General features: G+C 45.1%; 1 protein-coding gene and 1 long non-coding RNA gene across 2 annotated transcripts; one reads left to right on the top strand and one right to left on the bottom strand.

Moving 5' to 3' along the window:
• Positions 1-31: 31 nt before the first annotated feature.
• Positions 32-13409, bottom strand: ubtd2 (ubiquitin domain containing 2). The gene is made up of 3 exons (XM_017493441.3): positions 13194-13409; positions 6016-6252; positions 32-1305 (listed from the first exon to the last, which is right to left on the bottom strand). Exons 1-3 carry the CDS (start codon positions 13261-13263, stop codon positions 920-922), a joined length of 693 nt encoding a protein of 230 aa, XP_017348930.1. The 5' UTR covers positions 13264-13409; the 3' UTR covers positions 32-919.
• Positions 6441-11392, top strand: LOC108279302 (uncharacterized). The gene is made up of 3 exons (XR_006984042.2): positions 6441-7705; positions 7921-8035; positions 9588-11392. It is a non-coding gene; the product is annotated as an uncharacterized LOC108279302 (long non-coding RNA).
• Positions 13410-13707: the final 298 nt, after the last annotated feature.

Raw genomic sequence — 13707 nt, forward strand, 5'->3', positions numbered from 1 at the left:
CCCGTTTCGGCGCCGAGACAATCGATCGACCCTTCCTTTCTTCCTCGGGGGTTGTTCGTGATTACACGCCTTTTAAAACGCCGCACTCCTCTCGCTGAGAAAGAAAAAGAGAGAAGACACGGTGCCACGGAAACCCGGCGGGCCGACCGGAGTGCCCGTGACGCCCGTGCTGCGTATCGTCTACGTTATGGCGACAGATGTACAGTACGGCGCGGAGCCTTACGTGACACACTTCCCCTGTGCCGAAATCTAGACGAAAGGTCAAACAGCTGATTTATTACACAGGGGGAAAAAAAAAAACCACACAAGTTCCCTTCTGCAGAACCTCTTTAAAAAAAAAAAAAAAAAAAAAAAAAAATTAAGAAAAGAAAGAAAAAGACGCCTTTTCACGTCAGGATCGTTTCACGGCGCGAGACAGTCGTTTAAATGCACACCCGACTTAAAAAGCGCAGAAGAAGAAGAAAGACATTTGTGGAAAGAAATGAAATTGAGACTCCTTCTTGTATATATTCTTATATTCCATAACTAGTTCGGGAGTTGATTTTTTTTTTCCCCATTAAAAACCAAATAATAATAATAATAATAATAAAAAATAAGAAGTGATTGGTTAAAAGCCGAGACAAGTTCCGGCTGTAGGAAAGTCTCACAGAGGTTCAGAGCCACGGAGCTTCACACGTCCGTATTCCAGGTCTGCCTTGCAGACATAAGAGACAGAAAAGAAGAGAAAGCGCTTCACCAATCTCCTCACGTCTGTCCTTAGAGCAGCGTGCTTACGGGAAACCTCCCGGCTCCTCTCCAGGCAAGATCTCCGACGTTCTACACACGACACCCCCCTTCCCCCACCCCCCCTTCCCACCCCCGACAGCGACCATCATCGTCTCCACGGCGGGAAGATGCTGGAAGGTTTCACAGTTTTCCGTCAGTTCTCCACGGGCGGCGGTTGGCTGACGATCACCTGCACCACGTAGTCTTTGGAGATGTTGAGCTCGTGCAGCTTCATGCGGTCGCTGAGCGGCCGGCCCGAGAAGAACCAGCGCTGGCTGGACGCCTCGAGACCTTCCTGAGCCTGCAGACGCCGCTTCATGAACAGCACGCTGTCTCCGGAGCGCACGGCCAGCCGCAGGTCGCGACCCGTCGAGAGACGCAGACGCAGCTGGCACTCGTGTCCCTCGGTGGGCGGGGCCTCGGGGGCCTCGGGAGTCTCCATCTCGCTCTTTTCCTCGATCATGTTGACGGGCGGAGACAGGCAGTAGACGGGGAGCTGGTAGCGGTTACCCAGCTCGTCGTAGCACTCGGTTAGAGCACCTAGAGTTGGAAGAAACACACACACACACACACACACACACACACACACAGGAACGCAAAAAAAAACGCAACATCTAGGTGAGTTTTATCACTAGGGCTGGGCGATATTTCGATATCGTGATAAATGATTACGCAATACACCTTCCTGAGATATCGCTGGTACGGTGATGTATTTTTTATTTTTTAATAATCACAAATTAAACGATACTATTGAGTAGACATTAAAGACAAATATCATGAAACCCGGTTTAACGGGGGTTTATTTTATGGTTATTTCACTACTGTGTTGTTGACGGTCTGTTAGCTAAATTATATATGGCCACACGCATCGTGTGTCGTAGAAACGTCCTTGACTATCGCGATACCATCGTTGTTTTTGTCGCATCGCCCCGTCCTATTCATCGCAACGTTTACTTTCACGGACACTCCCCTTCTGTTTCATGACAAAATTTAAAGAATGAAGACAAAGAAGAAGAAAAAAAAAAAGGTTCACATGCGGGGAATGTCGATTCTCTTGGAGACCAAAATCAAGAACTAGAATAATCTTCTCGTTAACGTCTGCACAGATCAGTCACGTCTAACCAAGTTAAAGAAATAAATAAATAAATAAATAAATAAATAAATGAGGCATTCAAAAAAGGCAAGATCAAAATGATGCAAACAACTTATATTATATATATATATATATAAAAAAAAGAAACTAGGTAGATTTGTTCATATATATATATATATATATATATATATATATAAATATATATATATCAGTTAAACATGGACGTTTCCGTCGTCTTGTTTATTTATTAATAGCTCGAGAATCTGAACTTCACTTAAACTGATTCGTGTGAAAAGTTAAAGTTTTTATAGCATTGTTTTCTTCCCTGTCCTTCGTTAATTATTCCAAGTTTTAATACAGATTATAATCCAGTGCGGTGTGCCCTGTAACGCGTCGTTACCAACACAAGCGCCACGTCAGCGCACGTTCCTGAGAGGAAGTTCAGCAAAGTTCAAACGCTGCATCGGTAACCGAGAGCAGAGGAAAATTAAGGAGCTCCCGGGTAACATTAGGGAAAATTTCACTCCCATGACGCGACGCTACGTGCGGTTTCATTCGAGGTGTGCGCCGTGTAAGACTCTACGTTTATACTGTATATATACAGGACTGTTTTCACTGAAAGGACGGTGAAGGGGCACTGAAAGTATTCACACTTTCCTGACCTCTCACCGTCATCCCAATGCAGCTTCTCTTTTCATTTTCCGAACGAGTGTACCAAAGTCCCCTTTTTTATTTAAACGCCGCGTGACCTCGGCTCGAAGCCGGAAACCTTGCTCGAGGATACGACGCGGTCACGGTGATCGGAACGAACGTGTACGGCTTTCGCGTTTCTGTCGCTCGGATGGAGAAACGAGGAAGATCTAACGCGTGGTCCGTTGAAAGATTCCAGCCTGGCTTTTCATTACGCGCAGTAACACGCTTTTGATGAACACTTACTAGTCTTAAGGCTAGATCATACTTGCTTTTAATTACACGTGAGCACACGTACGCGAGACGGTCGCCGCGTGTATCGTGCGTTCCGGGGTTTTGTTTTTTGTTTTTTTTTGGCGCGCCGCTTCAGAAATCACGTGCGAGTGCAATACCGTCGTACAACAGTGGGGGGCACTGTCTACTGTCTCCGCTACTCAATGAACAAACTAACACTGTGTCTCAAGTCGCATACTTACACACTACTCCGGTCTGCTGTCGAGGACTGACGCTAGGCCGGGTTGTCGATTTGAGACAGGGCTTGGACGTCTTTCGGCAGAGTGTTTTCACAGCTGTGTTTGTTAAACCGGCTCCTTCGCAGGTGTGATCTTTACAGACGCCTCAATAAGCAGTTTTGGTCAAATGGATTTATGTTTTCTTAAAAGTTCAGACGGCAAATTACGGCTCGTCATTCAGAGAAAAGATAGATTTTGGTCGCGACCCAATTTTTTCCCTTTTTTTCCGGCCGTTTATTGTACATCTGATATGCCCCACGCACACACACACACACACACACACACACACACAAGTCTAGTGTTTCCGTTGTATTGTCTATCTCCCGTAATAACACCTGAAAAGGCTCAGATGTTTGGTCTCCGCACGTTCCGGACATTCCCAGCGATATCTGAACACGAGATGAGAACGCAGAGATTCAGGACACTACACTGCGCTCAGAGACCGTCCGCTGGCGCTCCTCCATGTTCCAGCGCCGTGAGAAGAATGAAAAAGACCAGATGGCTCTGAACGATCAGAAAGAGGAAAAACATGGGAAGGCCTGCACACAAGCTGGCTAGAGAAGCGCAGATGTATCACACGGAGGTTCTCAAGAAGCTCTCTGAAACGTTTTCACATTCTCTCAGATTCAGGTTCTCGTTAAAAACGGTCTGCAAAACACAATGGCTTGGAATGTACAAGGAGGACAGGGACCCCTGGCTTCACGCTCGTGTGCGGAGGCCAATCGGAACGCAAAAACGTTTCGGTGAACAGCGTTAAGCGTTAAACGCGCTCACGAGCTCGGTTTCTCTTCCCGCCGTCGTCGTGATCGTTGTCGTGATCTGCGTCTCAAATCGCGAACTCAGAACAGACTTTCCAGCAGGTTTTGTTTTTTAAATAATTCAAGCACTAAGCGTAATAGTGAACCTGTAATAGTGCTGAATACGAATTCGATTCGAACCGACACCAGTTCGCTGTAGTCAGTCGCGGGCATGGCGTCGCACGGTGCTACGGCGTCCCTGCGTGTCACGCAGGTTCACGGACGCGCGGTGAAACGGACGTTTCGGACATGGCGCAGGTTAAACCCGGTGGAGAGGATTAGCAGCTAGCGTGGTGGGGTTTGGTTTCACTGGCGATGATGTAAGAGTATATGTTTATACTACTTTCACTGAAATGATTCAAAGCCCACACTTTCCTGACCTCTCACTCTCACCCTCTCAGGTTCTCTTTTCATTTCCCGAATGAGTGTACGTAAATCCCCTTTACAAAGACCGCGTAACCTCAGCTCGCTTGCCAATGATCAGCCGAAAGCGGTCGTCGTGACCAGAACGAACGTGCAGGGCTTTCCCCTTTCTGTCGCTCAGGTGGAGAAAAGAGAAAACCAGCAGATCTAACCGAGACTGATGCCCGATCGACGACGGAGTGCACGTGGGTATAAAAGCATTGCGACCCTTTACCTGGGACCCTAAAATAAACAGATTTATTTATTTATTTATTTATTTATTTATTTTTACAGCCTGGTTGCTGGAGTCAGTTACAGTAAGCACTGAATAACTTACTTATCCAATACCGTGAACCGGAGACAGATGTTTAGGGAATAAAACGAATACACGCCTTTACTCGTTCGTACAGTATTTCCCTCGTTGGTTTCACGATAGGAGACGAATTCGAACGAGGAGGCGAAGGAGGACTTTCGTTGTACAGTCCAAATCAGATCTAAAGCCCGAACGACGCCTGCTCTAAACGCGTTACACAAACATAATTATATCTAAAATTCCTTACAACTCCAGTTGCTTGGCAGGTTCTCCTGATCTCATGTTCCGGCTAGAAATACGACCAGGCAGCTGAAAGTATGACCTCACGGCGTGACCTTTTATCCGAGCGGGTCTCGGAATATAGCGTTCGCCGCTATAAAAAGACCCGTCTGAGGCCACGTTAACTCCGGAGCCGAAGAGCGAGAGATGAAAACCCTGCTGAGATCCCTTCCTTTAAGTTCAGCTCTTTCAGGGAAACCTGAAGCGCGCCGACGTTCACTATGACTGATGCTTCTCAGTCATCTGTCTGAGGGGACGCGAGCGTGACGCAGAGGAAAAGTTTCGAACGGGCTGCAGCGAGGACGCCTGCTGAAACCTCTGTAAAGACCCCACTGACCACAGACCTGCTTTCTGTCATTCGTGCATGTGCATCCACCCCCCATTTCTCGTCGCCAGCCATGCAGGAGCGTCGCATTAAAAAATGAATTTCGGAATTTAAATAAATACTTAAATATTTTACTTAAATTTGACTTCTTTTAATGAGCTTTCGGCATCGTTACACTTCGGGTCAGCGCACTGTATTCGGGATTTTTTTTTTTTTTTTTTGGAATGTTGGAAACAGATCACGATGACGTTGATAAGTACACTGTGGCATAAGTGATAGAAATATCCAGATCATACGCTCGTATCGTATCGCCAAATATTCAGATCTCACTCTTAATATTAAACAGCGTGCTCTTCTAGAATATATTAAGAATGATAACTGTTGGCGAATCACCGAGGTATACGCGGAAGGACACATTTCGGGACGCACCGCACTGTGTTTATATTAGCGCCGAAGTAAGACTTTAATAAAACCGTATCTGAACACGATTTTTTTTTTAAAAAAAAGCAATCCTAACCAATGAAATACAATCAAATGGTCTTTGTATGTAAAAATAAATAAATAAATAAACAAACAAACAAACAAATAAAGAAATCTTTTCCAAACCCAATTTCTTTTGTTACAGGATCGGATCGAATTCCTGTTTTTCCTCTACGGCGGCGAATGACGATTATTTTTCATAATCGATTAATCTGTTGATTATTTCTTCGATTAATCGGACTGTTTCTGTATTTTTTTCCCCCCTTAGTAAAAAACGAACGTTGTCCTTCAAACACTGTGCAAATCAAAGGCTGTGGAAAAAGGTGTTTGTGGTGAGAAGTGGTTTGCGGTGTGTTTACCATGTGGAAGCGTTATGCTAGCTCCGTCGATGATGGCCTGAGCGAGCTCGTGGTCGTTGCTCTCGAAGGCCTGTGCGGCGGCCTTGAGCGCGTCCCAGATCTCTTTGCGGCCCTCGAAGGCGGGCGCCGTGTCCCAGAATTCATCGCGCTTGCTCCGCAGTTGGCCGTCCGTCATCGGGTAATCGCTCTTCCATTTGGGCTTCTCTCTCTTCAGGGGCTGGTTGCGCCCCAGCGCCACTACGCCGAGGGACATGTGAGAAAATCGGAGAGATACAAGCGAAGTTACTGACGTGTACTGGCTCATCCGTCACAGCATGAGAAGATTAGCAAGAGTTCACGGCCAAACGAGACACAAACTGACTCTAGGTGGCGATGTTGAGTTTTTAGTGTATGGGATCGACGCCAAAGCTTTGGGCTTGACGATGTGAGCCGGAAACAAGATGGAGGCTGACGTGCCTCGGGACATTTATACACAGACAGAAACGCTGACTCCCCGATAACGCACACGTTTCAGGCCATGAAAAAAACAAATACAGCCATGAACGTGCGATCCAGCTAGAAAACCGGATAATCTAGGGTTAGGGTTCGAGACGTTTTTATTTTATGACAACGTTAACCTTCAAAAGAATTTCACGTTCCGGCCTTCGCATTTCTACCTGCTGTTCATAGATACGGACATGAAGCTATTTTTAGACAAGACGTTTTTAAAAAAAAGGATAAACGGAATAAAGGGATACAGTACGGAATAGTGGACTGTTTTCTACCCAAGGCGAGAGAGCAACAAATCAATGAAAAATATCAAGGGAAATAAAAAGTGTTCTCGATGTGCAGAGATTCTCCTCTTCGTCTAACATCTCCCCGCCTCATGTTTCCGTTTCCAGACCGAGTCTGCTGAAATATCTGAAATTCCCTCGCGCGTTACGCTGGAGGAGAAAACGGCCGCGGTGCCTCAGAAGAAGCCGAGGCTCCTGGCTCGAACACAGACGGCAAAATCTAACGGATAAACTCGCTGGCTGCTTTTCACAGAGACTGGATCGCAAACAATTACCTCAGAGGCCCCTCGGGGAGAGGGAGCGATTTATTAGGGCAAACATCTGCCTGCTGTTATATTACACTGGTGTCCAGAACACAACGTGACATTTAAGAGATCCGAGAAGTCAAACACTGGGGCTAAGTGAACACAGCTTAGTGAAAATAAATCTTTCGTATTTATCGCACCACATGCAGCTCTCGGGAAAAAGCGGCCATTCTCAATTAGCGATGAAGACGACGGCGGCAGAGTTTGGCGTCAAAGCCACGATTTCGTCCCGTTCAGGCTGGTGGAGGTGGTGTGACGGTGCGAGGAAGGTTTTCTTGACAAACGCCGGGCACCTTAATTCCAATCGAGCATCGACCACTTAATAACGTCGCTAAACTGCGTGAACACGACGAGTTCAGGGTACTTCCACGGCCCGGCCAGACCTCAGAGATTTGAAAAATGGTGAACGCGCCGTTTATCCTTCGACAGAAAACTGAAAAAAAGCCGCCGCGAAATCGAGCGTTTTTTTGGCCACGACGATCACAGATAAAGGACTCCGCGAAATCCTGTACTTTATGTTTTTATCACATTTTTTCCTACACAAATTCAATTAAAACGCCCTGGTGTCCATTTACTTTGAATTGAAATTACACCTGAAATAATGCACAGCCGGTAATATTACTATTATTATTATTATTATTATTATTATTATTATTGTTATCCAGCCTGTGCTGCCGAACACTGAAGGCGTCATCCGGTCCTCGATATATGAGTCTGGAGATGTTATTGCTGTAAAGACTGACAGCTTAATAACTGAACAAATGGAGATCAGAGACAGACAGGAAGACACCCACAGCTCATCATTAACGGATTGTATTTCTTTACAGGAAGCCGGCGGTTCGGCGGAGTACTCGCGCTTCGAAACCCGACCGCTCACGTGGTGTACGCGGCTCCAGACTGACACGTGCAAACAATCGGCTATTTTAACGAGCATCTGAACAGGTATATTTAAAAAGCCTTTCCTTTTTTATTCCCTTTGCTCTTTCCCCAGATTGGAGAGCCACTGACTGAGGCGTGTTTGTTCAGGATCACTGTGTGAATTTAATTAGCGGAACGATCCCAAACGAGCGTTTACCTGCCGAGTGTGTGAACGAGAGAGAGAGAGAGAGAGAGAGAGAGAGAGAGAGAGAAGCAGTCACACAGCCCTGCTATTAAAACACGCAGTTAAAAAGTCATGACGTATTTCGGACTGCGTGAGCTTCTCGTCAGGACAGAACCGCCGCACAGCGCTCCGCCGACATCTGGGAGCTATCGGCTCAAACCAAACCAACATCCTCTGAAGGAAAGAATAATAATAACAAAGTCGATCTTACACATCGTCCACACGCACAGGCCGAACGTGCGGTGGAGAAAACTTCGAGGAAAGTTGGTGCTCGGAGTAGTGTGTTAATATATATATGAATATTTTTTTTGTATTCGATCGGAATGACGTCATGGAAATGACACTAGAGATCGGACGATGTAGATATTTTACAACCGATACCGATACTTTGCATGTTCACGTGCCTGATAACTGATATTGATTTATTGTTTTGCTTCTGTTTTTTTTGACACAATAACACCCCCGCCGCACTGAACCAACCGCGTCTGTCAATTTCACTTCCTCGTCGCATCCAATATAACACCGAACAACCCTTATTTATACATCGATCGAGAGCGGCGTCTGAAAGAGTGCAAGAAATGTCAAAATAAAGCGCACCGTGACTGAGGTGTCTTTTTTTTCCCCCTCCCAAATAAAAGCTTTGATGAGGTAAACAAATAAAGCACAAAAATAATTCTCACAAATCTGAAAAAAACAGGAGGAGAAAAAAACCGGGTGCGGCGCTGCAAACCGCGGTGGACCTGCGCGCAGCTCTTAAAACCATTTATCGGTGGATCCGATATTACAAAACCGATATCGATTACGGATATCGGGAAAGATATCGGTAAAACCGACTATCGGTCCGTCTCCGAATAACACGTACGGCATTACGGAGTAACCGAGAAAAGCGTAAATTAAATCGAAACATTTTCATCGTTGATTCTTTATTCTTAACAGTAATCTTCTTGGAATTACCTCAGCAGAGCAGCTCTAAATTAAAAAAAAAGGTCTGAAGACACGGAAATAGACAGGAAATGAGCGACGGATTACACACAGTGGCCTCCGCTGGACGGGAGGAGTAATGTCGGATGGGAAAATGTCTGTGGTTGATTATCGGTTAAACGGCCTCCTGCTGTGAAAGAAGGCATTTCCTGGACAAGAACAAGGCAGTCTGGCGTGTGAGACCACATTTTGTCTGGTAGTTGTGTTTTTTTTTTTTAATAGCAATTGTGCTACATCTGGAAAAAATGAATAAATTTGTCTTCATTATCTATGTATAAGAGTTAATAATAAGGTAGACTGTGTGACTGTTTCAGACGCTGGAATGATGAGGGTAGATGGTCACACCTGTAATATTTTTAATAAAGCAGTGAAGCGTTAAGGAGTTTCGTCCGTGCCATCTGTGTCTTTCAGATCCTCACCAGCCGAGTCACGTGTCCCAGAGTGAAGAAAAGCCGTGGAAAGAAAACGATGGCAACGGACGTCTTGTTTACGTGAACGCTTCAGCTTGGATCACATGATAAGGAGCAGGTCAAGTTGCACAACTTCTGCCTTGTCTTGCGCTGGGGAACCACAAACAGGACGCAGATGATGTGTCGTGTAATTTCCGCCTGTACGTTAACTATTTATACGTCCACGATCGGCCAATATTCTGTTCATGGCTCATCAGCCAATCATGTTGGAGCAGTGCATGAAACCATGTGGATACAGGGCTTTTAAATGAAATAATACTAATCTCAGTGAATTGTTTTTGGTTGTTGGTGTGAGCTTTAATCCGTCCAGTTAATCCCAAAACCGTTTTAAAAATGTAAAATAAATAAATAAATAAATAAAAAACGTACAACATCGTCCACCGTCTTGTTTGTTCTGAGCTGAGTTTGAATGGGTCACATGACTGCATCACATGACTACAAACACATCGTTGTTTTTTTGAATATCTCCGTTTTCTCAATCCACGCTACAAAGCGAAAACGGCGGCTTCGTATTCATCCGCTCGGGAGAGCGTTTTCAAAAAGCTCCGTTTTCGCTGGACGCCGTCCAGGTGTGGACGTGAGGCCAGAAACGTAGAGAACAGTATGTGTTTCCGAATGTATCTGGATGAGCATTATCTGCACACCAGTCTGTAACACAGAATGGTGCGAAAAACAAAAAACACCTAGTGTGGAAACGCCTTGTCGGCGAGACAGGAAGAGGAGGCGGGGAACGTTCAGGCTGGTTCGAGGCTGACAGGAAGCCTACGGTAACTCTGTACACCCGCGGTAAGCGGAAAAGCATCTCGACACGTCGAAACTTCAATCGGACGCAGAGGAACGCATCGGGTTCCGCTCCTGATAACGGTAAGCTCCAAAACCGGACAGCTAAAGAATGTAAAAAAAAAAAAAAAAGAACAGCCTCTCTACCTCTGAACACGAGATAATATAAGGTGCTGAATGTCAAATACAGTATTTATAAAGGACTCATCGATGCTTGGGCCGGCATAAAATTTTCATGCCGCTATTATCGCATTATGTTGATCTGTTGCTGTCTCATAGACCGTTAATGACTCCGTAAACAATTCACCGTACGTCACCGTACGCGACCGCTATTTACTCGCAAGCGCTACACGTAAATAAAGATCGACAGAAAAGTAAAAAAAACGTCACCGATAACATCGCGACCGATAACGTCGCGTCGTCTTAAAAATCTCTGGAAAAATACGTCGCTCTTACTGAAGACAGATTAAAAAGCATCTCTTCATGCGTCCCGTCCGAGACGAATCGATGACCCTGCAGACGAAGTACGACGCTGCGTAATGCAAGACGGACCAACGGTTCGTGTTTCACCTCACACACGCCCACGGTGTCCTTCAAAAGAATCAATACAACGTTGAAGGTATGAGCCATATCAAGAAGTCACGTTGTGAACGCGTGAATCCGTAACAGCGCGCTAAAACACGCATAATTAATAACTAAAGCATAAAGAACTCCCAATATCCCAATCTGAATTTAATTCTAAAGAATGAAAAGTTCATCGCTCTTCGAAAGGGCGTGCCTGGATTATTATGCTGTTATATTTTCGTTATATCGGCGGAATAAAATGGGCTTGAAATGACAATAATATCGTTTATTGCGATTATTTCTGGGACAATATATCATCCAACAACAGCAGTTATGGTGACAGGAGGACTATACAGCGTGACTAACAGTGCATACTATTACAAAACTGGAGAAATGGATTCTTTATCCCAGGACATATTTTACCTCAGTTGTCCTCCAGGTCTCTCCTCGGGCATTTGTTTTCGCATTTGGCACTCGCGTGACGGGTTCGTTGCCTCACATTTCAATAACTGCCTACACACACCCGAGAATACGTCGTGCGTTCGATTCGACTGGGTTTTAATCAAGACGGAAACGTAAACTGCGTTAAAGAAACCCGCGAGTGCTTTCGCACCTATCAGCCCGGGTACCGAATCGGAATCAGAGCGACCTTTCGTACTTTTGCTATTTTGGTTTGTTTTGTTTTCACGCTGCACGTAAGTACTGTAAATGAACCAAAAAGCAACAACAAAAAAACATGAAATGAATAAAAATGTGGAGATGAGGTGTGTAGTGCTGAAAAGAGACGTGGAAAACGTTCGATAGGACGTCCCGGTATGTGCGTACTCTTTTGCTACACGCTCAAACGTGTGTACTTTTCCTTCGCAAAAAGAGCACGCGCTTTCTGCGCGTCCTATAAGCAGGCGGATCGGGACGTGGGACCGTTTCAATTTCGGCGAGAAGGCGATCCGGCTCCGAAGGCGGGGAGCGTTTCGGGTTTTCTCGCGACATCCGCGCGCGGGCGATTTTTAGAGATGTCTTCTTCCGTTGCCGTACTTCCGAGCCGTGGATTTTGATTCGTTTAATTTATTGTAACGCGCACGTGGGTGTTCGACATTTTATTTGATTTTATTTCGTCTCCTTACACGTAGAGAGAAACCAAACCGAACCGAACAGCAAAACGAGCGAAAAGAACCAAACGTCGATCTGATCCGGACTCTGTAATCGGACTGATCGGTGTGAAAGCGAACTCGGACGAACTCGATCTACGTTCCATAACGTGTAAAAACGGGAACGTGAAAGAGACTTGTGTAAACACCTTAATCAGAATACTGTCTTATTCAGAATAAGGTCAGTAATTAGCTACATTACTGCTGTCCATCATGTCAACCTAGTCACTCAGTCTCCTTTGTCTCATTAGCCCCCGCCCCTAAAAAAAAATATGTAGCATTATCAACATCTGTACCGGAAGTCCTCCAGGGGCAACAGGAAGAATGCCACAAGGGGCATTAATAAACAATCCTCTTAATAATCCTCGACACTCTTAATACAATCTAATTACAAACGGAAATGCAGTACAGGATTGGCTCGTGCCGATCGTTTCCTTGGCAACGTGACGAAGATTTAAAAAAAAAAAAAAAAAAAAAAAAGAAACCGTTAGCTGGGTCTCGTGCCTTGTCAAGTTTACAAAGTCTTATTTAGACTTTACAGCTGGCTGTTTTTAATCAAACCCAAAACCACCATGTTGTAAAAAAAATAATAAAGTCAACTATTTACCTAAGGGACATGATAATCGGTGTTTTATATACATATACACTTTTTATTTAGGTAAAAACTATCATCACGGAGATGCATGGTGGTGAAAACACTAACCCACATTATTACTAGCCACAAAGCTAGCATGCTCTCTCTCTCTCTCTCTCTCTCTCTCTGTGTGTGTGCCAGGGTTAGCATGCTAGCACAAAGATGAAATATTTATAGCAAGCGCCTGAGGGGAGGAAAAAAAGAGTGCAAAAGCGAACATGTAATGCATTAATAAGGCATTTGATGTGTCTAAAGGTGTTTATATTTCCTGAGGCAGCATGGAGGACATGGAGTGAGGACAGAAGAGAAGAGGAGAGAAGACACATATAGAGAAAGAGAGAGAGAGAGAGAGAGAGAGAGAAAAGAGCATATAATAATGATGTAAAAACATGGCCGGCTGTGTGTAAGTTTCATTTCCTACCTCCGGTTCCGTCCGAGTTCTCGTTTAAGCTGCCCGAAGAGTCATGATGACTGCCCACACAGCCACCCATGGATGATTCCTCTCGCGTCGCGTCTCTTCCTCTCCCCCCTTTCCTCAACCGAATGGACAGGGACGAGACGAAAGCATCAGCCGGCCAGAGGCGGGCTGCCGAGTGCACACACACACACACACACACACACACACACACACACACACACTAACTCTCCAACCCCAACTTATCTTCAACCTCACTAACCAAAAGCAAACATTCTGCCTCTTTCACTTTCTGTTTTTACAAATACAAAGGGTTGTCACTAGACCATAAACATATCCTACCACACAATATTGCGTTAATTCATCGATCACATCTACAAAAATGAAGCAAATTTACAGAAATGCATCCATGTAAATGAAAACAGACAGACCGGATTTTCCTCTCGACACTTTATTAATGAGCACGGATCACTGGCCGCTGGAAAAACTCGAGAACTCGAGAGCAATCCTACGACTGGCG

This window comes from Ictalurus punctatus, chromosome 18 (genome assembly GCF_001660625.3).
Source record: "Ictalurus punctatus breed USDA103 chromosome 18, Coco_2.0, whole genome shotgun sequence".
Taxonomy (NCBI): Eukaryota; Metazoa; Chordata; class Actinopteri; order Siluriformes; family Ictaluridae; genus Ictalurus; species Ictalurus punctatus.